The sequence below is a fragment of the Cataglyphis hispanica genome, chromosome 12 (genome assembly GCF_021464435.1).
Source record: "Cataglyphis hispanica isolate Lineage 1 chromosome 12, ULB_Chis1_1.0, whole genome shotgun sequence".
Classification (NCBI taxonomy): domain Eukaryota; kingdom Metazoa; phylum Arthropoda; class Insecta; order Hymenoptera; family Formicidae; genus Cataglyphis; species Cataglyphis hispanica.
Window position 1 is genome coordinate 1,794,515 of NC_065965.1, and position 26,729 is coordinate 1,821,243.

The 26,729-nt window shown below is 42.2% G+C and overlaps 2 protein-coding genes across 14 annotated transcripts in view; one reads left to right on the forward strand and one right to left on the reverse strand.

The window, feature by feature from the left end:
- The window catches only part of LOC126853381 (uncharacterized), a 372,343-nt gene that overhangs the window by 226,557 nt on the left and 119,057 nt on the right, over positions 1 to 26,729 (reverse strand). For 8 of the 13 annotated variants that reach the window (XR_007687951.1, XM_050599057.1, XM_050599053.1 and 5 more), the window contains one exon: positions 7,293 to 7,472. The exons of the other annotated variants lie outside the window; for them this stretch is intronic. Coding sequence is in view for 7 of the 8 variants with exons in the window: in XM_050599057.1 (XP_050455014.1) it covers positions 7,293 to 7,472 (180 nt within the window). In the remaining variant the exon portion in view is untranslated. The remainder of the gene's footprint in view (positions 1 to 7,292; positions 7,473 to 26,729) is intronic. 13 annotated transcript variants of the gene reach the window in all.
- Positions 8,792 to 26,729, forward strand: part of LOC126853358 (epithelial discoidin domain-containing receptor 1-like) — a 127,796-nt gene continuing 109,858 nt past the window's right edge. The window contains exon 1 of the mRNA XM_050599010.1: positions 8,792 to 9,145. The gene's annotated coding sequence lies outside the window, so the exon portion shown is untranslated. The remainder of the gene's footprint in view (positions 9,146 to 26,729) is intronic.

Consider the following 26,729-nt stretch of genomic DNA (forward strand, 5'->3'; position numbering starts at 1 on the left):
TGTGATTTCCGTCTACAAACGAAAACAATATCTTATTCCTCGCTTTGCATAAATATCCATAACGCTTCGCATACTTTTCCGAACGCGCGGTCGTAACAGAGTTCGTGATTGACAGAGACGTCTCGAGCGAAAAACTGCTCGGTATCGGGGCTTACGTTTACGCCATCGTAATGTATTCAAATGTATATGACGATTCAGACTCGTGATAGCGACAGACACGCGATCGCTCGGTGCGATACTCATTGCGTGGAAATTTTTACACATTGAACCGGTCGCGAGAAAGAAACGACAGAAATGCGAAAAAATTTGCATAACGACTATTTCGCCAGATTTCCCATTAAAAGCCTGCAGCTCCTGTCACTGTCCCAGTCGCGTTTACATTTGCACGTAATGTACAATCAAAAGCGATTAAAAAATTTGACAAGAATCGCGTACGATTTAGTCCGCGCGCTCGAAACGTCCCGTACGTATTTATAGCTATTAAATCGCCGTAGCATAAACAAAAGCCCGGTAACAAGAAATGCAATCCTACATTGGCGTGACACGCCCGCACGAATATTCACCATCGGCGATACACCCGATGTCTCGCGCGAAATAAAATGTGCGCATCGAACGAGCTTATTTTTATACATTAAACTGAGATACGTGGGCACAAAGGGGTATACCGTATCGAGAAAGCCACGTCGCTGCTGTCGGAGACGAGCATCCTCATCCGGCAGAAAATCCCTTCGCTCGTAACCGAGGCTGGCTGAGCGCAGTGGTAGCGCTAAGCTCGACGGGAGATGCCGCCTGCGGTCTCCATAAACAGCGCTTACGCCACACGGATGCCCCCAGGGGGGTGGCGGCGGCAGCAGCGGGACAGAATGGGGATGGAGACGGACGGGGGTGGGCGGTAGGACGGGGATAGCAAGCGTAATGTTCCGACCCCTCGTTGTGTTCAACCCCACACCTTTGTTTGTATACCCGCAACAACGAGAAACACCTCGTCGTTCCGCGCGGCACCTTAGACCAATCTGCCCGTCCGCCCGCCCGCCCGCTATCCAGCTTGCTCTTGCGGTGCTTTCCTCGCTCACCTCGTGCCGTACCGTTGCGGGATACGACGGGCTTTAAAGGATGCGCCGAACGCGAAACGCGGCAGCGCGATCCTTTCCGACGCCACGATGCGACGCGATCAACTGTTCGGATCGTTGTTCGTCCTCGCGTTCGCCCTCTGTCGCCCCGTGATCCCAAAGAGAAAGAAAACCTTTTCGATATATATTGCCTATTATAAAGTCCAGGCGAGGCTTCCTTGCAACGTGTTTCCTTTTCGTCTTCGCGGCAAATACTCTTCTTTATTTCGAAAAGGGAGAAAGAAAGATAACTTTGCAATACGCAAATCTGCGTTCGCATCGATAACGAGCTTACCGGCGATGCATCGGAAATCATAGGGAAAAACGGCGCGCAAAAGTAACGCTGGAGTTAACGAGCCGCATACATCTGTTCTATATATGTATATCGGCATCGAATTGATGCCCGTTGAGTAACAAGGCGCGTTCATCTATTGCCTACCATTACGTTGGACGCTATAGCCGTGCCGGATACAGTAATCATGGTTCTACGGCAGTAATGCGGGTCTAAACCCCTTCATTGAGTGAGAGAGAGAGAGAAGTAGTTGCGCGAGGCTACCCCTTCATCAGAAATAACCTGTCGATACCGGTTACTGAATCTCGCCAGTGAGGCACGTGACCGCGTAAAGTGAGGTATAATAGACGCGCTACATATATATATATACATCGGAGTCTAGGGCCGATATCACGCTGAATTCGAGGAGATGAGTCTATATATTTAATAAGAGCATGAGAATGTAGGTCAGGCTTCTGCTTCCAGACATTAAGCAATTCGGGAGGAGTTCAAATGTCCTGAAGTAGTTGCGCTACTTAAGAAAATCTCGCTGCCGTGAAATAAGGTGCGAATAGAATATCCGCTCAAGTGTGTCCCGCGAGCTACCGCACAAGTATGCGTATCGAGAGAGATTTTACGACCGACGCGATTGAATACTCAAGCGTGTCTCAAAGTAGGCAATAAACGAGCCTCTCGCGCACAAGAACCATCATATTAATCCGTACTTTATGCTCCATAACATCCTGATAAGAAAAAGTCATAAAACGCTGCGATAACCGATGACATCGTCGAGAGACGGTAGTCTCATTGGTTACAATGTTAGCGGATATTATCAAGCTTCACATGCACATTCGCCGACACAATGTAACGGCATTACAAAGTACGCGCGTTTGAGAATTAACATAAGAATGACTCACAGCGAGATTCAATTTACCATCCTATGACGCGCTTTAACGAGAATCTTCACGACGCCATTCGCCTGCAGAATTCGATTCGCTGAACTCCAATTCTACGATAACGCTAACCTCTTGATTTTCCTTCCCGTGGCGGGCAAACCGAGCGAGCGAACGCGAACAATAGACGAGCTTGTCGCTCCATGGTTTGCCTGACCCAGAACCTCCAAATCCGCACGCGGAATTCGTGCCTTTTATGTGGTCCGAGGGCGCATGACCGGGCTAATTGGAATGTTCGGTCGGAATATCTGGAGCAGGTCGCCGCGGATAGATGGAACGTTCCCAAGTACGGATACAACGCCGGAATATTCCTAAAACCGAAATTGGCTACAAACAGGTGTAAAGCGCGGTGGAGACGCGGACGTTCGATAATATATATATATATATATATAACGATGAAATACCGTCCGATCATTCCTGGAGAACGTTGACGCAAGATGGTGAAAGCGTTTTTTCACGAAAGCCTCTCTGTGAGTCGACAAACCGCGATCTCGATATCCCTGAATGTTCGCGAATGCCCAAATTTGATATACCTTTAGTACCTTTCATTCGAAGACTTGACTGGGTCAATTGGAAATATTTGGCGACGACGGTATCTGGAGCGAGGTCTTTCTGGCAACTTCCCCGGAACACGGAGGATACAAAACATCGTGGAACGTTGCGGCTGGCATGAGCGCAAACAGGCGCGACGCAGGGGCACAAACGCGAAAGAGGAGGCTAGGTTTCTACGTGGAGAGTGGATCGATCCGACTGCCAGGTCAACCCTCACCGCGACTCACTCACCCGGCACCAGCCAGCCACGAGATATTTTGCGCTTATACATATATGTCGCCAAGCTATTACTTATCGCCAATCGCAAATAGCATAAAAGTAATCGTATTAACGCAAGCCGACACGTGAATCCATAATCAATATCAATAAAGAGTTACGCGGCAAATACATTATGTATAAACGTGTATTTTAATTGCATCTAGCGAAAAAGCGCATCAAGCGAATGATATAAAATCAATGGCAAAATAGACGCGTCGTTAAATCATTGAGGAAGTTTAAAATAAAATAAATATAAACGCGAAACAAACAAATAGGATATTCATTACTAAGAGAAAAAAGAATTAGAACCACGTTGGTCGCAGATTGTATCCGCAGTTTGTACCGATTGCGACTCAATGGACCTTTATGAAATTCCAACAACCGCGAATCTACCTCGTCTCTCGCTCTTTCGTCCCACGTTTTCGTTCCCACGCTGTCTCTATACGTGTCTCTGTGCGTCCCCTTTCCCTTCCTTTCCTATTCCCGGTGTTATCCGCACCGTTTCATGTCGGTGAACAAATTATTCGACTAATTTCAACCAATAACTGACAGTGATGCGCGTTAATATGGAAATATCGTGGCTCGTCGAATGGACAATGCCCTGCGATGTAAAGCTGTGGATCGCTCACTAATACAACCCAGTTAACAAAGATGCATTTAATGCGAGGTAATGTGAGGTAACAGTCGATCAAAATAGGTAGCGTGATAGGAAAGCTAAATCGTCGAATTAAACGTCGCATTTTATTCGATCGGACATTAAGAATGTACAACGGTATTGAAACGGTATTCGTACAAAAGCATTATCGACGCGACTGCAAACTCATCAGCGGGACGTGAATATTTTAATAACATGCGCCGCAATTAATAATATCTGAATTATTTCATAGCGGTCTTTTAATCATTGCATTAATTAATACTACTGCCATATGCAATCTATGTAAATCAAACGAAGCCTCAATAATATTCTGCCGGATAACAAATCGTTAAATAACCGAATTGTGATAGGATGGGTATGAACATGAAATGCTTTGCGCGAATTACAATTTTCAAAACGGCCTATTGTTTGTAAATTGAAGCGGGTATAAGAACCATAATAAATGAATTGTGATTTATGAATCCTCGACGAGATGATATCCTCGATCGAAGATTACTTGCCACGATACGACAATTCGTTATCGTTCGCGCGATCCTCATAAAAGATGAAAGCAACACGCATGCTCCGTTAAAGCGACTCGTGCGAGTTCAAGGTGAGCGGTGGCACGTAAAAAAGCGATCCGTTTTACCGGGCACGCTGCGGCGGGCAGTTTTCATACGAAGCCATTCGTTCGAGCGGATACCGTATTAAAATTTGCGATGTAACTTTTTCCCTCTCTTTCTCTATCTCGCAGACGAGAGAAACCGACCACGACTCGCAACTCGATTCCCGCGAAAAAAAGAAAGATATTTTCTCGTTTTTTCATCGACGCGACTTTCCACGGTCTCGAGTCGTTTCAGTCTTATACGATTTCTCCAACTGTCGCGTTAGAAACGAATCGTGCAAAAAATAAACTCGCAATACGTACGACGAATTAATTGAAGAAGCGCGCCGCGATGAGACGCAGGCGAATTTAAACGAGGCGGCGACAAATGAGCTCATTTTTCCAGCGCCATTTTCGTTCCGCAATCATCCGGAGAAGCAATTTGTGCCGGCGTAACGTAAATTGTCGGTGAAACAATTTCATTGGATGCGGCATAAAGGTTTGCCGCCGTGCGAAACAATAGGAATAGCTATCGCCGGCTATCGGATTATTCGACGTTTTCATTATAGCCATTGACATCGCCGTGTAAAATATCGATTCGCCGCGTTCTACGAAACGCGCGGATTTCTCCGCTCCGTGCATTAATATTAATTTTCGAGCTTTTACATTCCCCCTCGCCATTCGGCACACTCGTAACGTAGATTAATTGAGAAAGCCTGTTACCGAGAAGCGAGACACACAGCGGTTATTAATGGCATAACAAAATATCGAACGGACGAAACGGGCGGCCGAAATCCGACAAGTATATAAGACGCGAAAACTTTCGAGACGCAACGAGTGAAAGAAGCAGCCGAGATTTATGGTAGCTCTCACTAAGGAAACATTGTTTTCGATGAGGGAAACGATTTTACAATACGTTATCTGATTAATGGCGGGTCGAAGAAGAAAGTGCGTGTCGTTTTCTACCATGTTTACCCAATTACAGAGAATTAATCAGCATCAGGGCGATTAATTGCGTCAGTATTCGGCCGGTGCGGCGGACAAAGATATTTCATTTCGATGAAAAGGGACGCGAGTTTTTGTCCGATATCCGCAGAGAGAGAAAGAGAGAGAAAGCAAGTTCCAAGTTTCCCATTCGCCCGAAGGAACCTGTCATTAACGTAACGAACGATTCTTGTTGTTCACCGCGGCGAAAGCGTTTATTTCCACGTAGCACTAAATCTAAGCTTGCTTTAGGAGAGCGGGGCGCGGTAACGACGGCGTACAACAGCTCGAGGAAACAATCCCACGTTTTCTTTTGCTCGTGCCCGGGTAAGCCGATGCCCCGAGCCACTAATCACAAAGGAATTACTCGTCGGAAAAAGCCCCCTCTTGGTCGGAGAAGATTGTATCCGGATATCCGATTCTTTCGATCCGCCGCGAAAACGAGAGCTGTTAGCGTCGTTTAAGCGCGAGACGCATCGCGGACGAATTATAAGAGAGAAAATTCAACGTCGTCGCGAGTCATTGATTTAAGAGCATCGTAAAGCCACTTGCGTAATAACGCGTCACGAAACGATCGCGAGGGAGCAATTCTGGCGGAAGCTTCTCGGAACAAGTTGGGAGAACTGTCAAAGGCGATGGCTCGCCGAGACAAACGGAGTCGGAGTTACAACGCGGAGGTCAGCCCTGACGACCGTCGTTTAAGTGCCTCGTATTTGGCCTCGTCCGAGACTACTACACTCCGGAGGATCGCGCTCCTCTCGTAACTCCGTTCGTAAGAGAAGACAAGCGTCCCCGTAACATTGCATGGCCAGTTTACAGCGAACGCGAGATATGCGCGAGTCGCGACAGATCGCGCGAGGCTGTGTCCGCACACGAACATCGATATATGAGACGAATCGCGCTTCCCGCGATTCCTACATTCGCGACCTTTTGTACGTTCTAGACGGACGGACTTGTGTTAGATCGCGAGATATCTATATCTGCCGTGATTGATTCGACCGACCGATTCCGCGCTATCGGCTGACATTATCGTACCGTAAGCCAATGCGGGGAACGTCGTCTCGTGAGTGGTAGGTATGCTTGATTCATGGACATGCGATATTGTTCTCAATCGTGTCGCCACAATGCTCGCCGATGTTTCCGGTCGGCGCTTAGTACCTCGGCCCAATGGATGTCGACCCAAATCGGAGAGAGCTAAATTACACCGTGTGTCCACATCCGCAGGTACAGGAGATTTGTGGTTTGAAAAAGCTAATAGAGACGCAAGATGGAGATTACGAGAGAATGTGGGTCACTTCGGGGGAAGTACAAATCGCGAAATTAATAAACAGCTTTAATTAAGCGGCTCGAAAATGTTTCAGGTCAAAACACATTTCCGGATAACGAACTGCTAATAAACTTCTTCATTTTTATCGCGCGATACATGTTTCGGCCATATGTGCAAAATGCAAAAATTTCGCACGCACTCTCAAAAAATTCATCTAATCGAAAGATTTATAAATATTTTATATAGATTTTAGAGTTTCAACAAATTTCTATAACCCTATAAAAGAAACATAAAATGCATGTCTCTCTTACAACAATCCTCGATAAATGACATTTCTATTAGTTAGATATACACTGCGTTTTTTTTAATCTCTTTTCCACGATCTTTAATTTTCCTTTACCATTAGTAGAGAAGTGAGGAAAAGAGCGCAAAGGCGCGCAAATTTAACGTCGAGTAAATCGAGAATGCCGAGAAAAAAAGCGGTAATGTAGAAGCGATACGGTAAACGCGCCGTAAGCAACCAAGCCGAGCATCTTCGAGGCGCCAGGCTGACCGATAATTGCGTCTTTCGTTCTCGGGATATTACGAAAGAGACGATCTCCCCGCGGCGACCTACCGCAAGGATATATATTTCGTAAAGAGACGGTGTGTGTTACTTACATACGAAGCGCCCTTTCTCCCTCCATTTTACGGATCCCCGCGCGTCGACGTTCGCCGCTCGTCGAACGAGACAAACCATGTCGATGGATCTTCTTCGCTCCGTCGCAGCCCGATAAAAGCTTGTGGGAAAGAGCAACGTGAAACCACGTCATTGTGTTGCGGCAACACCTCGAAAACACACTGCAAAGCACGATGAAAAATAGTCGAGTTTAACACCATCGGAACGTTTATCGCCACTTGCAGCGCAACTTAAACTTCGCGTCGATTAACTCGCAGGCTGACCAACATCGAAACTTTTAAATATCGTATAAAGTGTGACAAGAATTTTTAAATTTCACTATTGGTCATTCTGCAATCAACGATTTAATTTAAACGTTGGTACATAGTTCAAACGAACATAATAATATGTACAGAAACGCAAAATATCTCTAGTTCTCATTTTCCTCTGTCTAGAGAAAAAAAGACAGGGAGACACGGGAGAGGCTTGAGTAATTTAAAGGTGATTGTTTCTTAAGAAAAAATTAATTCGCGATCTTCTTTCTTGCGGCTTTTCAACTTGAAATAACTTCTTTTAACTAACGTTTATAAATTAAAATTCTGTTCAATTAAAATTAGTTGAGAAATATGACTATTACACATTAAAAATTTACCCTTCTCTTTCTCAAACTTTGCGTTGTATTAAAGTTAATTTTACTCGATGCAATTCATATAAAAAACGAAAAATTCATTTCACTGTTGTGCAAATTAGGATAGTAAAATTAGTAAATTGCGTTTTTTCTCTTCAATAATTTTAGCTCGCTACTTCATATGGGCGCGCCGTTGCATTGCTTATTTATAGTACATGTAAATTTTATATATTAATTAACAGCAGAGTCTGTCGTAATATCGCTCTACTGCTAAAACATTTTATTCATTTTGCAAAGTGTACACATAACTACGGTAATGAAGTCGTATTCATATTCGCATGGGTAGTATATTTACGGTCTCGGTAACAGAGAACAGAAACAATGCAAAAACTACGCCGGTTTGACCGTTACAAAAACTCAATTACTTCACCGTTTCGCATTCCGTCTGAAAAAATAGCGTATTATATTTGTTTCACCTTCCCGTTTTATCCATCGAAGTAACGGTCTTTTTTTTTTTTTTTTGTTATTAACGTGAGAATATACTCCGAAGCATATATTCTAAAAAAATTACTGATGTCTAACAATAAGTAAATATTGAAAAATCATTGTATATCTAACTTTACCATTCAAAGAGAGCCAAAATTCGCAGGGAATGAAACGCAGCCGGCATCGGTACACAAGCGCACCGCTACCAGTAGCCGAAGGGTTAAAATTGGCGAGAGGAGCGGGAGCGGGAGGAACCAGATCGCGTGGCGCGGAGCGGACGAATACCAACCTAATCGCGTGTGTGCGGGCGCGGATTTAGTTCGCGGTGTCGCCACGGGTCACGGCGGCGCTGCGCCGCCGGCGCGAACCTCAGTCCGTCACGGGGTCGCGAGGGGTACGCGTTACTCTTGTCGATTGGCCGTAGTACCCGGGGGCTCAAGCGTCGTAACGCGCGAAAAAGCACACGCGTCGCGTGAGTGACCGGTCGTATCTGACAGCTCGCACACGGTGGCCAGCGATTTTTCTCACTTGACACGCGCGTCACAATAGTGTTGTGTGTAACGGTGAGAGACGACGGCGACTTGTGAATTACGATAATCGGCCGCGGCAATCGGGACGAAGGAGAGTGACAGTGCGGGATAGACAGAAGAGAAGAAGGACACGGTGAAGGAGAGAGAGAGAAAGAGAGTGAGCACTGCGACACAATAACGGATCCTGCGACGTACGCTGCTGTCATTAAACGTGAGCGTTTTTTCTGAGTCATTTGTAATATATATATGTGGAAAATAATCCTTTGCGTTCCGAATTAATTTGCACACATCTAAGTCAATATTAAGTATTTATTATTCATTTCAATCTTTTGTTAGCCTTTAATACAAAAAATATACTTAGTACAATATAATATATTTAATACAAGATAAAAATTATTGAATATTATATCGTATGTAGAAAATGCAAAGTACTACATTTAACTTGTAGATATAATCTCGGCATAGGATCGCAAAGGATTACATATCATTGCCACATAATTTGAAATCATTTTTTCATATAATAGAGCCATTCCTACAAATTCGTATAATTGATATCAAAATATAATATACGTTTTGCGTGCTTCAATTTAATAGCATGATAGGAATACACGTCGATATTTCCTTGAACAAGACAAAATCTCATCTAATCTTACTATATAAACACGCGATATATGATTAAACCTCTTTTTCTTTATAACTTTTCAAAATAAATGTCTGCAAACACGACAAGATTGTAATAAAAAGATTTCGAATCTCAGATAGATACCTTAAAAATTTGCGTCTTAAAAGAAAAAGATTAATTAAATAAACAGTATTGCTACCCTTTTCTCTTCTCGAAGACTTTCCACAATTTTTCAAAGAAATTTATCGCTCCAAAGCATATACACATTATAACGAAAATTAACGATTTTAAGGTGAACGTTCATATTTTCACACATTTCTCTACAATATAAAAAATGCAGAAAGAGGGCAAGCAATTCCCTTTACCTCAAAGAGCTCAGCTGTCACCGTGACAGATCGAGGCACGTGTACATGCCTGATCGAAAACACGCGCGCGGCCACCGGCTATTGTATCGTGCACGCACGACGCAATCTGCGTTCTATTATCGCTCGATGTTCGGGCCAATCGTGCATAGTACATAGGTCTTGTCCTTTCGTCGAGTCACTCACGATATCATCGTAATGTGGTAACCGTGCATCATGCGTCTCTTTCGATGGCGAATGCGGTCGTTGGCGTTCCGAGGCGCTTTGTGCCCGACAATTTCTCGGCAATTGAGCAACTCCACTGTCACGCAATTAATAACGCGGCCTCGTGAGATAGGGGCGAGATAAAGCGGACGCGCTTACGTTATCGGGCTTAGCCTCGGAGAGTTAAATGATCACGATAGTGACGGTGCGGAAAGCTCATCCCGCTGCGTTATCCGCAATTTCACCGTGCATTATGCACGACGTGTCACACGCGATTCAATTGCGCCTTCATTCATCGCGCATAAATGGCATTCATGCTCCGCGATAAATGTCATTTTCTTTCGGAAAAGTAAAAAATTTCCAGCAAAATATCTATTGGTTACTACGTAACTACAGAGAGAATGCGCGTTAAGAGTTTCGAGAAGCACTTTGCGAGCATTTACCAGAAATCTACGAGACAACCGCATGGAGATCTACGCCACTGGTTGCTTCCGTGCGGTAACTAATTCTCGTCACGTAAGTCCATGTGTGTGTGTGTGTGTATGTCTGTATATGTGTATGGGTTCACGTCGCATTCTAGGTAGTATGGACGTTCTCCACGCCGGACGTCCAGCTGATTACTTACTGACGTTGGATTGTTTCGCGATATTCTATACACGATTTCGATTTATCGCGGCGCTGAAGTCTGATAATGGCCGCCGCGTATTTTTCATCGTATTATTTGACTCCACGTAATTATTGGTCATAACGTTTTCACGATAAATTCGCTGCGTAAATAATTAACTTGGCGCAATCGGCGCGTTACGTTTGCCCGCATACAACGCGCGCGTTCAATCAAAATAGGTTCTCTTTGTGAACAAACGCGAATTGTACGCCGAATGTGTAACCGGACGTATATTTCGAAATTTGTGTAAATAGCACATAGAGCTCGTTCCCCTATTCATATCGGGCGCGACTATACGCTGCAACCCGTTGAATAATTCTATCACTTTAATTACCGAAGTTTATAGCGGAAATCAGAGCGATGGAGAATAATTAAATCTCGCGGAACGCACGCGCGAATACTCGCGTCTCGCGAGTCCGCTGCGCTTTTCTTCGATGATGTACGGGGTTAGGCGAATTGTTGTAAATATAGCATACGGACGGACAGTGACTAAAGGCGAGAACATCAATCAGCAGTCGCGAGCCATTGTGCTCCACGAGGCTGATAATAAATAGCGCCTTCCGTTCTCGTCGGTTATAATTCCTCTTCCCGATCGCTCTCGTGTCTTGTCTCTCGTCGCTGTCTTTTTTCTCATTTTTCGCCGCGCGCACACGCTCGCACGTCTATATGTGCCGCGAACAGGTGTCTAACTATCGGCCGCCGTTCCTACAGCTCTGCAAGTACCTTTATTGTACTTCTCTCTCTGTAGCCTTATTGTACTTCTTGCTTCCTGCAGATCGCTCGAATCCGTACAATTACACGTGAACTGCGACCGTAGGATAGTACCCACAACTCCCCTGTCTATCGATTAACCATTAACGAAATTAATGGTAGCCGTAGACAATAGAATAGCGCTATAAAGCTTAAGAAAGCGAATTAGATACAAGACACCGGTGCAGATTGCGCTAGTCGCCCGCGTGTTTATGTCGTTCTACGTGATCTGCTTTCAATGAAGCGGTAACAAAAAGATACTATCGCTAAACGTATTATTCTAATTTATTTCGCTTGGCAATGCGTAGAAATTATCGACAAAAATTTTACCTTTCTTTTTATCAATAAACTTTCCTCCGTCACGTCTCCATCATCATAAAGAATATCAAATAAACATTGTGACCTACTGGAAAATTTTATGTATTTCCAGAAATTACATCTCGGTGCAGCGAAATACTCGGTGACTCGGCAGCCACTCATTTTATAATGGCCGGAATGTTAAACAAGCGAGATGACAGTGCTCACTGCTGGGAAAGCTACACTTGACTATTTTATGCGCCGCGCTTCTCTACCGGCTTGAGAGTGTATGACGCTATCTCGCATGCGCTCTCTCTAGTTCAGTTTCAAACTTTAATTAAAAAGGTGAAGTCGCAATAAGGTCCTTCCACCCCTCGGGCTAAACCATACCCTTCTTCACTTTGCGCACCACCACCACTTGCCTGCCGTCAGGAACCTCGTGTCCGAGAAGCTATTTTAATTTCATTCACAGGGAATAAACAGAACAATGGAATTAATGTCGACGAGAGCGAGCGTGCACATTCGCGCGTGCCTTTAATGCATAGCCAAAGTGTATATTTCCGGTACAAATGGCATTCCTCTGGCGGTAGTTCATTTTCAGATGAATACGAATACAATAAAAGTATAAAAAGTATTAAAAAATGAAGTGCGTTAAATCAGTTCGTTGATGTTACGTTTTTTTTATCGCTTCATCAAAATTAATTGGTACTTTTTAATTATTAAATAAAACGCAAATATTGAAAGACAGCGATTTCCGATAGAAAACCGCTGTCAATCAAATGGTAATGTCATATTTACTTTGTTTTATGTTATTTAATTCAAACCAGGCAGGTTTTTAATATAATTTTATAAAATATCGGAACAGTAATAAAATATACAAAATTACTTTCGTCGAACAGAAGCTGGCTAAAGGAAAATTCGGAAAATTCTACGATGAGTCTTTTCGGTTGAAGGGAAACCGACTCACTCGAGTGGATGTTCAGCAAACCGCGGGATTGAGGTGGCTGTTACCAAGGCGCGCGCCGATCTTTGATTAAGAATTCAAGCGGAATAAGTCGAAGTCTCTGATAAAAGATTGCCGAATTTTCGATAACTCGATATTTCAAGTTCCGTAGAAAATGGAGATTAATGTAGCATTTTTCAATAATATATTATAGAAATATGTAAATTTTCCATTAAAAGGCAAAGATAAAAATTATTAGTTGCGTGTATATAAATGAAAGATAAAAAAAAAAACGTATTAGTTGCGTGTATATAAATGAAAGTTATATAAAATGTAGAATTTTAGAAAATGGATATAAATTCGATATAAAGTCGTTTTCATATAATTGCTAATAATTGCTCGATAGTTTTTATGCAATGAATCGTTGCATGATTCTCCTCTGACGTCATTTAAATTCAATAATTGTTTCATATGCATTAATTAAAATGTATAACATTTTCATATCACATGTTATATTAAAATATAACATAATAATTATATTATTATTATACATTATTATTTATACTTTTAATTTTCTTTTCTTATCTTTGATATATTCCATTCCCTAAATTATTCAACTTGTAACTAAAACGTAAATAATGTAAAAATAATTTACTAATAAAAAACGTTGCGTCTCAAAAGTAGTAACAATTAATACCGCCATTATACTGCCAATATTTAAGGTCACTATAGTCAGAGAGTAATATGCAATGATTCATTAGTTGATAAAAATTATTGTAGCAATTATGAGCGATTGTATATGCGCGAGATGCATCTCATGCGGAGCAATTATAAAGTCGACTGACAAGCATGATATTGGATCACATCGGCGGCGAGTAATCGCAATCATTCGCAATTCAATGCAGCATTTCACCGATGTCGTAAGCTACATTACGGTGTCATACGTATCAGATTAATCTAATCTGAAGCCTAGAAAATATTTATTGCCTAATTAATCGATGCCCCGATCGTAAAGTGCCAATGCGTGTGTTACATCATTACGTTGAAACGTCTCTCTAACACTCGTATAATGAATCATCTACTTGTTCCGATCGAGAAATTCTCATTTTCTACTCGAGATTATCTGTATGCGATTAACGTATCGATTTCCACCGACTAGAATCAGATATCCCGACTATCTTCATTTTACTCGCAAAGCTTTTGTAAATCCATAATGGAGACTTTTAACTCATTTTATATATCTACCGCTTATATTTTATATAAGATACTATCGTAGTAATAATATATTTATTATATATATATCTCAGACATCTTTTTCACATCTGACGATACGCATATCCTACAATATTCTCAATCCAATTTCCTGTGGAAAATTACGTAGAGCGTAACGAGATCAAATCATCATTTCCCTTACCCCCCTTATGAATACCCAATTTCAATTACGCGGTGTTTATCGCGTTTCGCTCATGATAATATTTTTTGCAATTTTATTTCTTCGCCTATAAAATCTGTATATATCCACTCATTTTTTTAATAAACTCATATGTATAACATTAACTTTACCAAACACTCTCTTTACGTAATCATGACGGAATAATACTCGCATGTCCTCATGTAAGAGATGAAAAGACTGGTTAATCCAAATCCGCCCGGACCTACGTCCGTCGCGCGAGATTAGCGGCCCACGTTAGTGATTAGATGAAAGCCGTTGCTTCGGTTAGTATCGGCTGCCCGTATCCGCAAGCTACCTTCCGGATAATCTGACAAGCGCTCGCGCATTCGTTCGTCACGGTTTATCGCCGCTGATCTCGTCTCTCGGGGCTGTCTCGAGCTGTCGTTCAAGTTCGAAGGAGAGCAATGCAGCTCGGTACGCGGCCAGTAAAGCAATTCGTTCCACCAATATAACGAAGCAGCTGAGCCTGGTAATGGCGCGGCGTTACGTTATCTTAAACCGGTGCCCTGCCATCGTCACTCTTCCAGTTACATGCTATCTATTTGTGGTCTTGATGGAAAAACATCGTGAATAAAACTTGAGAGAAAGAGACTCGTGACAGACAAGTTTCCCGTTAAATTTTCTTCATCATTCGACGCGCGCGCATTTTCGTTTAATGCAATTCGCGGAACGACATATTGCATTCTTTCAAATGAGAAATACAGCTTTTCCAACTTTACCTCTTTAGTAGTCTCGTGATACTGTGTTAGAATATAATCAGATTTATCAGATCTAATCCTTTTCCGGGACATAAATCTCGCGAACCGGTAGGAAACGCACGTGGCACGCTTTCGTTTAGCAACATTAAATACATCCACACATGGACTTATATATATATATATATACATAACGAACCACATTTCCTCGGTATGCATTCGCCGCTGATGTATGAGCGCGTGGTTATCATAGTACAAAAGTGTGTATGCAAGTATTACCTCATCGTAGAAAGCGTTCGGCGGACGCGAATAGGTGTAAACTCCTGGCGACGACAACTTGTAGTCCTGTTCAGGACGACATCCTCTCCACGCAGGACGACCCGTGTTTAAAGTGTAAGGAGTAGCCGTATACGGCGCTACTGTTATTTGTCTCAATTAATCTCACGTGAAAGTACGAGTTACGTATCATTAAGAAATACGCGGCGAGCTGTTGTAGGATAACATCGCCGACAAAACAGCACACAACAGATAATTAATTTCCGCGGAGAGTTTCTTTCTAGTACATACATACACAAAAGTTATTTTTCTAAAGTTCGTAAACTTTTTCTTTCAAAGAGAAAATACAATGGATGTCTTGTTTACGTTTTTCTCCGCCACTTTTCATGACTGAAATGAGCAATTTCTTCAAAAGTCTACGATAAAATTCGATCTAGCATAGGCCTCTTTTGATAAAAATAATTGAACGCTCACTCTTATATAGGGGCCCCTTCTCATTGATATAATTACCTACGATAGTTTCCCGCACAACGCATTTTCCCACATATAGGCGTCGACAAATCACACGACGATAAAACATGCGCATATTTATCTTCATTACCGCACGACAGCCCGGTCATAAACATAATCAGAAAGTTCGTTTAAAACGCGAATAATATATTTATAGCTAAAGCGATAAAACGCTATTATGAATGCTTCTACAGCGTCATCGCGAGAATAACTGCAAATTGCTCGGAACGCAATATGTAATCTGATTTAATTTATACAAATCTTTCTTCCCAAATAAAGCGCCGAAATCTCTTCCATTTTATCATCCCTAATTATACGTCCACATATTTGATTATTATAAGGTTTCAGTTGAAGATTTTATATTGTAATTTAAATAAAAAAAAATAAAGGCTTTTTAAGAATAAATTTAAAAGTATTAAATAACTTTTAAATTCTTTTCTGATATTTCACGCAGACTATAACTGATGTATACCGCAGAAAGATTCTCCCACGAGTCTTGCTGTAAACCATGCATCGATGAAAAATATGAATATTCATCTTCATTATTACGATACAGTTCACACATAAAGTTAATCAGGAAGTTTACTCTGAGCGCACCTTACATATATCAACGATAGATTATGAAAGTGCATATCCATCCTGCACCCAGGCTACTATCGGAAGTCTGTAAGCGCAAACTTCCGAAGCGTGATAACTCTATGTAATTTAATAGCATATTGTAGTACGGAGAAAAATCTTTCGCATATATTATTTTGCATATTAGAATAATTTAACTTGTCACAAAATTATTTTTATTCTATCCTTTGGCTAAGTATAATACGAACTCAACAAGTATATAAAAGAGTTGCTAATTAATATGTAAATTTAGTTAATTTGTAAGGACAAAAAATGAACATGTAACTGTACAAAAGAAAAATAGAAAATTATTCATTGTGAAAATATGAAATATTAGAAATATATTCGTATACTTAATATACTATATTACATTAAATATATATATATATATATATATGTATACATAAGATTGCACAATAGGTGCAGTAAAACGTTCACGTTTATCAGCCCCATTAGCTCATCCGGACAAGATGAGGAAGTTGGAGCGCGCCGGATGTGCGATACGTTTCACCTGGCGCGCTACGAAAGCGCATTCCCTTACATCATCGTAGAAAGCGTTCTCGGTGCACGCGAGCGGACGCAAACTTCCGAACGGGTGATAATGATAACCACCGAGCCCCGGATAGCTTCTTTCGGAAACCGCGTGGGACCGCGCGCGATCGGTGCGGCGCGTTTAACGAACATCGGGATGTGTGTGTGTGTGTGTGTGTGCGCGCGCACCCGTAGCGTATCCAAAGGCAAACAGGAAGCGGTTTCCTGCAGGACCGGTCTACCGTTGGTCCGCGCTGCTATCTGTCTACGGCAGCGCGGCGCAAACATTTGTTCAGGACGGGGGTGGAAAAGCGGCGGCGACGGCGGCGGAGACGCGCGTGGCGATGCGATATCGGTAATAAGATAACGACTGTCCGGCGCGCCTTTTCCCTCGCTCTCTCGCTCTGCGCATGTTTCAGGGTTCCGCGGTCTCTTTCTCTCTCTACGTTTCTCACCGCCCATCCCCACGACCCGTTCTCTTTGTCCTCTTCAGTCCTCCCTCGACCTCGCTGTACACTCTTTGTACTCTGTTCTTCCTCCCTGAAACAACCTAGCTTCTACAAGAGCTTCACTCGTTCGTTCGTTCAAACTTCTTCTATTGAGAATCCTCGGGGCTTCGCCCCGGGCTCCGCAACCAGATCTTATAGCACGATGTTTCTATATCGGCTAGTTAATGGTTGAATTTCTGCCAAACAGCGGCCATAAGCCATTAAAGTCATCAGAGCAAAGTGTTCGCGAACATAAATGATTATTTTTATCGACAGACTGATGCGTACAGATTTTAAATGTCGCGCCGAATGTCATTATGCGCGATGCCAAAAAAACGCTTTGCGGGCTGAAAGAACGCATACACGTGCTATCCGCGGATGAATCGCAAGCACGTCGAAAGATAGTCTCCCTCTTCTCCGATTCGAATGAGTCTGTAATGTTCGAACGACGTCGATCGACGATGACGATTATGGCGTTCTTAGTCGGGATCCTTTCGGAATCGAGATCTCCGAAAACGCTCTTATATCGCTTTCTTACGAGTCTCATAATGGAGCCCGTCTCTCGAAAGTAGATCCTCCTCTCCCCGCCGATATCCAAAGCGCGGGAGAGAAAATACTCGACGTATTCTCTGATCGCTCTATCCGACCTCCGTAATGCCAACGGACAAAGGAAGAAAAGGGGGCTCGCTTACGCGTCGCGCGTGTATTGTGCGTCTCTGTATTATTGGACGCGCGACGAGACTTGATCCATGCGTGATCCAGCGAACAATGAAAAACAGCGCTCTCTTCGACGCGAGGGTGGAGATGGTTCACGTCCAGCGACGACGATGCGTAACGTGCACACGGCACAGGATCCCCGGCGTCCTCTCGAAGGACGGGAAGAGAAGCGCGCGATACCTATCGGAGGGCGGAGGATCGGCGTCGGCGAGCCAACCCCATTCCGTACGATGTGAGACTCGAGCATGTGGCGATAAACAATTTGTTACGTCGAAAGGGTCGAAGCTTGTGCAACGCTCTATCTCTCTTTGTCTCCTATCGTCTTCGTCTCCCGTTTCTCTCACGCGCGCCCCTCTCTCTCTCTCTCTCTCTCTCGTCCATCTCTCCCCTTTCTCACCCTTCTCGGCCACCCTCCCTCTCTTGGAACACAGACTCGTTCACGCACGACGTTACTTCGTCGTTGTGGAGCGACGTAACAATCAATAGCGGCGCGTCACGTTGTTTTTTATACGCTACCTCCGTCCACGCCGCACGCGATCGTTAACCTCTCGATTATCGTTGCAGCGACCGCGACGATCGCCCATTTCTCCTACCCTCGGCGGGATCACGTCAACGACAATGTCGTTATACCGCGAACGTACCGTTGTGTTTTACCGCGATGATGTAATAGTTTAAAAACCGATATGCGCTATAAGCCCGAGTGAGTTATATCCGAATCCCTCCAGGCAGAGTTATTGTGCTCTCGTCGATGTGTGTCAAAAAGCGATTTCGCGCACATATTCTAGTAAACGGAGGAAAATAGGAACAGAATAGAAATATTAATAACTTGTAGAAGCTCTTTATTTGCATGCGTATCTAATGTCATAAAATGTCATTTTAGTAATAGATTACATTATCTCTCGATTTGTACGATAACTTTTTTTGCAAAGTTTTACCTTTACGCGATCAAAAAATAATTAAGATAAATCTTTAAAGAAGAGATGTCCTACTGAGAGATTTTTCTTTAATCTAACCATTTTATATTTCCATATATATTTATTACTAAATTTCTATTATAAAATTTAAAACTGTGAAAAATAATTTAATAATTGCTGAATGATGTCTTTTCTTTGTTATAAATATTCTCTATAAACACTAGAATAATTTATAAATTAAAAAGAGAAATCGTTACGCAAAAGAGAGTGATATCATTTCTGTAATCGTCTTCATCAAAAAAATTAATGTTTACTGAAAAATTAATAAAATCCTGGATATCATCATTTTACATGCCTCTATGAGACTGCAGCGTTTAAATAAATCCAAATGTTTTCGCGTTTAATTATGCGTATGATGTGCCCATGATTCGTTCGGTGATAGAAAACGCACAGTATCACACAGTGAACGAGACACGAAGGCAGGGGAAGAAACGCTAAGGGTGGTATGGGTGAATACCTGCGAAACGAGGAGAAACGAGTTAGAAAAGGCTAGAAGTTTTATTTCTCCTCTCGCTGCATCGGCCGCATTATACGCACGCAGGCAGACGATAACGGAGCGGCAGGAGGGAGGGGAAGAGAAGGAAAGGGAAAGGATGGGAGGGGGGGGGGCGCGAAGAGAGGAAGAGGCGCAGAATAAAATGAGATCGCATTATATGCACTCGTGAAAAGGAGCCAGAGGGGCTGCGAATCTCTCAGCCGCTTGGATCATACGGCCACCGACGCGCACACTGGCGCGAAAGTGTTTTATAACACACGCGAGTGCGTATGTGTATGCGTCGCGTATACATAGACGTTTCTTGTCCCTTTGAACGAAATATACAGACGCGCGTCGATGTGTTCTCTGCCTCTCTCTCTCTCTCTCTCTCTCTCTCTATCTCTCTATCTTTCTCTCTTTGCGCGAAAAAAACAAACGCGAATTCCGTTTTTGATGCGTACTGACGCAAAAGTATTTTATAATGTCGACGAAGACACGCGCGCGCGTGTATTCGTTTGGCGTAAAACGAGTTTAACGTATCGCGCTGCATCCCCTTTGCGCGAATCGAGCTGGTCGCGAAACGTTCATCACTACTTCGTGTTCTCATTTTGCAACCGAAACCGTTCCGTGGACCGGTGAAAGGATGTATTTATCTACCGTACGGGAGGAGGAGGAGGACGGGAGGTAGATTGGCGTCAAACTTTTTATATGAAAACTATGCAAAAACGAGATCTATGATGACGGTTAGCCGCTTTATTTCTCTACTCTACGATAGAGATATTTTTTTATATACACGCGCGAAAGGGAGAAAAAATATATATATCTTCCAGCCGAGAATATTACGCTTTAGATATAATGCACTCTCTCACGTGCCTTTCGCATAAATATTTTTCATTAACCGAGGAATCGTTCCCGCGCATCGATAATTGCACGTATACCTTTATATTCCTCTGTGAAAATAAAAATACAAATGCTTCTATGTACGAGACTTGTGCATAACTTGACAATTTTTCAAGCAAAATGGCGTTTCCCGATCATTAAATCACCTTTGATGTGCAGTGATCTAAGTAAAAGCAGTTTCATACAACGAGGCACACGAGACTATCGTACATTGCTTTTTCACAGGCTAGTGTACTGCATTTCACTTACATGAGACATAGAATGGATCAACATCTTTTTTATCAGAATTTAAAAATTTCGACAAACGACAGCTTTAAAAAATTATCTAATGACTGATGATCACAAAATTAAGTCATGTGATGATTTTTATATTGTTTTTAAAAAATTCTTGTATGTCAATCTAAAGTTTAATTTGAAAAATGTCATTATGAGAGTGTCATTTATATATATATATATATGTATATTTTTTTTTTCAGTTTTTCATTTAACGCACTCTATCTTTTTGACCAAGTATATTAAATTTTTAAAAGAGACACATGGGGAAATATCTTATTAAAACATCTAATAATAGCCTAATATCTCTCAAGTGGGAAGTCATACTTCTACCTCTGAATTCTCCTCGTACGCCTTGCAAAACCGCTCTCTCCGCCACACGAAAACCCGTTTCGCCAGTTCCGTCACCAATCCACGTCGGGCATTTCCGCTAAAACCTTCGTTTCTACCTCGTTTCCACAAACTCCAAGCGTGGAGTGACTGACGTGTTTGTCGGCTCGCGGCGATGGAAACCAACGACAAGCGCGGTAACCAAACTCCATTAATCAAGCGGCATTCGTCGCTTAATGAAAAGGCCAAATATCGTTCACCGTGAATGAAAGATAGCCGTTCGCGGAAACGATTCAAACTGCCAACGTAAACTGCCAAAGCGGGCAACGTGCAAATTTCGCCGTGATCGGCGAGGATGGGTGGACGTATCGGATTTTGCTCACCTCGATACATCTTTATCGTGTCTAACATTTGTTATCATTACGATAGTAATATAGCTACTTTTATAAAATGTAAGGTCTTATCTTACCAAAGTCATAATATACACGTATCTTAATAGAATAATTTTATTTTATTTATTTATAGATAAAACTATCTAAATGATATAGGAAGCAATCGCGATTCCAAACCTATAGTATAAATAAATTTAAACCCTCGAAGATTTACGAAATCAGCTGTTTGTAAGCTAATGGCTTAATATAATTAATAATTAAGATTTTGATAAAAATAAAAAGTTAAAAATGAAACATTTTGAATGCGATCTCTAGAGAGAACAGAGGGGGGTGACCCTCTTGGGCGAACTTTTGGACGAAATTTTTAACGGTGGAGTTCGCCGACCACTTTTCTTACAAGTTACACGCTACTGTAAAAACTTAATCTCGCGGTACGTAATAATAGGCAAGAAAGGCCCAACCTGTATCTCGGGTTCTATTAAAAAACTTAAGATGAAACTATTTTAATAAAATGCAGGTTGCTCGTCGAAGATACACGCGCGTATGGGTTTTTTATTTTTTTTTTTCATTTTTTTGCTACACCTATAATTGAAAAAAGTTGTAAGAAAGCAGAATGTTATACAAAAAGACGAGCTATATCGATTGCTATCATCAAAGCATAAAATACATGTAAAAATAAAGTGGAAGAAATAAAAGTAGTATTTGTGTATATACATAATGTAAGCAAAACATTCATTGTAGTGCACAATTGTCGTAACAATTATTATAACAAGGTAATAACGATATGATCAGTAATGCTAATTATCATTAAAATAATTATGTAGATATAGGTGTGACGCGCAATATTAATTCTCGTTGAATACGGGAAGATAGATCCGCGCGGAACGCATAGGTATTTATGTTAAATTATACAATTTGCATTTCGAACAATGAAAGGTTTAAACAACAAATTTGTCGAGCAGCAATATTGTCCTGCCGCAATACAAGCGTAATAGAAACAACGGAAAGTAATAATTACTCATATTGATCTGTATTAAAACTAATTAGATAATATAAACATATTTTATTTCTGCGAGTGCGCTGCTACAAATTAATTTTTATGATAAACATTACAGAACGTGTATAATAGTTCCAACTAATTCGCAACATATCGAAACATTAACGTATCGATATATTTCAATAGGTTACATCGCGCGATGTGTTAATTGTGCAATTTAAAATCGAGATTTAAATTTAATATCTCCGCCTTTTAACTCGGCGGCTTACTACGCGCGTCAACGATACATTCGCGATACTTTCGAATACACGATATTCGCGCATTAATTAAAATTCGATGTACGCCCCGTGTTTTCGGCGCGTCGCGCATAAATAAAAGCAAAAATTCGCATCCGCGACATTCGCATCACATTTGAATTTCACCAATGGCCGCGTCCGAAGCTGCCCGTCCCCTCACCCTCCCCACCAATGTGGATCGCAAAATCGCCCTTCATATACATAAACGAGCCTCGCCGTATGCATATGCACATGAGCCGCGCTAATGTGTGCCCGTGACACGTGCGCGTCCCCGTCCTCGTCGTCGTCGTCTCCCGACGCTGTCGTCGTCGTCGTCGTTGGGAATCAATTAGCTCGACATGCGCCGGTACCCCTTGGGATACGCGATAACACCTTCCCTGTCGTGCACACCGAACACTTTTCGGCATTTAACACCAGGTGGCATATACAAGTATGTATATGTGTATATGTATATGTGCGCGTTTGTACGAGTTATTTTAGTACCATTGCCCCCACACATGATAATAGGATAACATCGCTTCTAGAATTACACGCGGCGAATCTCGGCGAACGCGCGCACCGGTAACTTCCGGTCTTAATTACCGAGATAATGAGTCGGAAAATTCCAAGCAGCCACTTTTCGATAATACGATAATACCGCGACGCCGCAAATAGCGTCATTATATTCAACACGCGAACTTAGATTTCACGCGGTTACATACTCGTATTAAAAACAATAAAATTGTATATCTATTTCGTCTATGCATTTGCATTCGTTTGCGTTAGTTGCGAAATAATTGCTAAATACAGATATTATTGGCTAGTTATGTTATGCAGATAATATATATCGTCGATCAATAAACGCATTTACTGCAGCTTCATGCGTTCGCGATAATACCTAAACGCGCTTATTGCTTAATATCAGCAATATTCTAACTCCATTATCGCTGTACCACAAAATGCAATCCCATCCTGACATATTTTGATTTGCAATTCACATAACTAGTTTGATAAATCTTTTGAAAAACTCTAGAATTATTTGCTTTATCACATTATTTAATAAAGAAGATATCTATATATTTTTATTCTATTCTCACGGATTTGCCATGCTCGCAGATTTCATTTTACTATAGATCTTTCCTAAAAACTCCACTGTGTCTCATACGTGCCGCCCGCTAATCAGGCTTCGGGGATGAAATTGCGATCCGCAATTTTTTACGCGGAATTTGACAAACGAGCGATGAGCTCGCCAGTGTCACGCGATGCGTTCGGAAGTCCGCGTACACATAAATGGGCTTGTCCGTTCATTCGCACATTTCCAACGAACGGAATACCTACGTGTCCATCGGCCATTCAGCTTCGGGTTTACGCGCGTATGCACGTGTAATCCCCGCGGGGTTTATAGGCCACCATCGCGGCGTACACTGCGTTACATATCTCCGCGGTGATCACCGTCGGTGGATTCCCGGCTCTGCATATCAGAGTCTCCCTCCTCCCCCTCCCCACGCTTCCCGGTCGACCCGCTCTCTCGCCGCACCACGTCGTTAATTAAAAGCCATCGCGGACCGGACCCGACGACCCGCCACATTTTTAGTAGCTGTTTCCAGTGTCAACGACGGGAATGTATCTCTCGATCGCGGAACCTCGCTTTACGATTCTCGCGGTTCAACGCGCCGATAGAGACGTTATCGCGTCAACACCCTCTCTCTCTCTCTCTCTCTCTCTCTCTCTCTCTCTCTCTCTCTTTCGTCTATATATTTACAACGAAACGTTCGAAACAAAAAAATGAGAAAAACGCATCGTTTATTACGAGATCGCCGAGATGGCTTAATTCGAAAACCGTGAAATAAAAACGCAACGCCGACGGTTTCTGCGAACGAAAGCGTGTCGAAAGCGTGTGAATTTTCGCGTGCGACTGGCACGTCTCTGTCAACGTGCGATTTCTACGGGCTAACAGCGCGCATCATACGCCACGATGGAGCGGTACCTACCATACGGCAGTGTCGAGGGTCAATATTATCCGGACCCAAAATCGATCCATAATTATTAAGCAAACACGATGGGACGGCAGGCTGCCAAAGCATGCCTGGACAAATATGATTACATCGTTGATGTGAACATTCCGATCAATATAAACTGCACATGCGGTGGCATTCTCCACCCAATTAAGCGCGTATAGATCCGGCCGCGTGTACGTGAAAATCAATCCTCATTGGCCGTGCATCGATGATATCGCCTAATTAGCTCAGAAGCCGCCGGCTACGCGTGGGCGCTCCTGTTACGGGCCTTTGCCGAATCCGCGTATTGTTCGGTTCAATTCTTGTATTGCCAAAAATATCCGCCAACGTGGCATAAAAAGAAAATAATCGGATACCCCCATTATATGAAAATATTGTTGCCTGTAGCAGATTCGCATCTTGCATATTGAACGTAAATGCGTGGCAACTGATATTTACTCTGATTAAAAAAAATTTTATAACAATTGCATTTATCAGTGGAAAAAAATCGTACAAGCGAAATGAAGATATTAAAAATGACATCAGATATCAACTTCATATAACGTTGCACTTTAAAAAGACCTACTCTATTTTTCATTACTTCAATCTACGACAAATATAAAAATATCTAAGAGCAATAAACACTTCTGATGTTACAGTTACAATAAATGAAATGTGCATACAATCGCGCTTTAATTATTGTTTTGCCCTTCTCTTACTATTTTGATTTTATATCAGAGTTTCCTTTTTCGTCATAAATAATTTTCAAATTATGCCTTTATGTAATAATATATACAAGCGTTAAAGTTACATAGGTTCGCCGAAATTATACCCGACTCGCACAAACGAACGACAGACATCGTGATGCTGACTAGAAGTGTTCCCGGATGTATATCGCGATGCTATTCATCGTGTGCCTAATTAACCAGTACCTCATGGCATTCTGACCCCGGCATTGTGCCCGTGTGTCGCGGGGTCCTTTTGCAAGCCGCGCGCGAGCGGCGAGAATTTAATTAACCTGTTCTGCATTTGATAGCCGACGAAAACTTCCGGTCGGTGTCTTTTGTGAGACGGTCGTAATTAATATTCCTTGAAAGCGACAAAGAGCGGAAGGCTCGGCCTGAGAGAAAGGCAAATGCGGGTCGGACCGCGGTATCTCGAAAGGGACTGTGACGAGTGCTTCTTGAAACGGATGCAAAGAGTTATCAAACCGCGAACTTATCGCCACCGTGTTCGGGAAACCGTTTATGCGAGTGAATACTTCCCGAAAGGACAAGCGTCGTTTAAATCTCGGGTGAACTTGAAAATGTAAATCGTTTGGCGATCAACAGGATAGCATCGAAATATTAAGTACACTTCTTCGGGAGCTTATATCACAAAATAACTTATTCATATCACATAAAATTTATATCGCGTAAATTAAAATTATATTATAATAAATATATAATAAATTAATATGATAAAATATATATAATAAATTATACTATAAATATCAAGGTAATATTATTTGGATATATATCGCAAAAATGCTTTCATCAATATAATAAACAAAGATTCTACAGATCCAATTGTACAAAGCAGTTTATTCAGCGATACTGAAGAAAAGTTGTATCGGCAGATACAGATTGAAAGTCTGAGCACGAAGGAAAGAGGCAACGTAATTAGATGAGCACGGTGCATTCTGTACAAGCTGGAAATATATTCATGATCGCGATGGTGTTATCGAGGAGTATGGTGTACGTTACTCGGTATGGATTGCGGCTGAATCTAATGTACGAGTTCGTCTTTGTAGGAAATATCGCTGGGCGCAAATACACGATCTTATTACATTTTCGCCATGAATCCCATCGAGATACGCGGCTCAGAAAATAGTGTAAGTCACCGAAGTAAGATAATGGAGAGGAAAAAGTACGAGGGAGAAAGGGGAAGGACGAGATCGTATATACGAGCGAAACAGGGCAAAGTAATTTCTGTACAACCACGTTTTCTCGTTTCCGCGAAGGGGTTGTTCGTGAGGAAGCTGGGGAATTTACATGCGCGTTTACACGTGTGCGC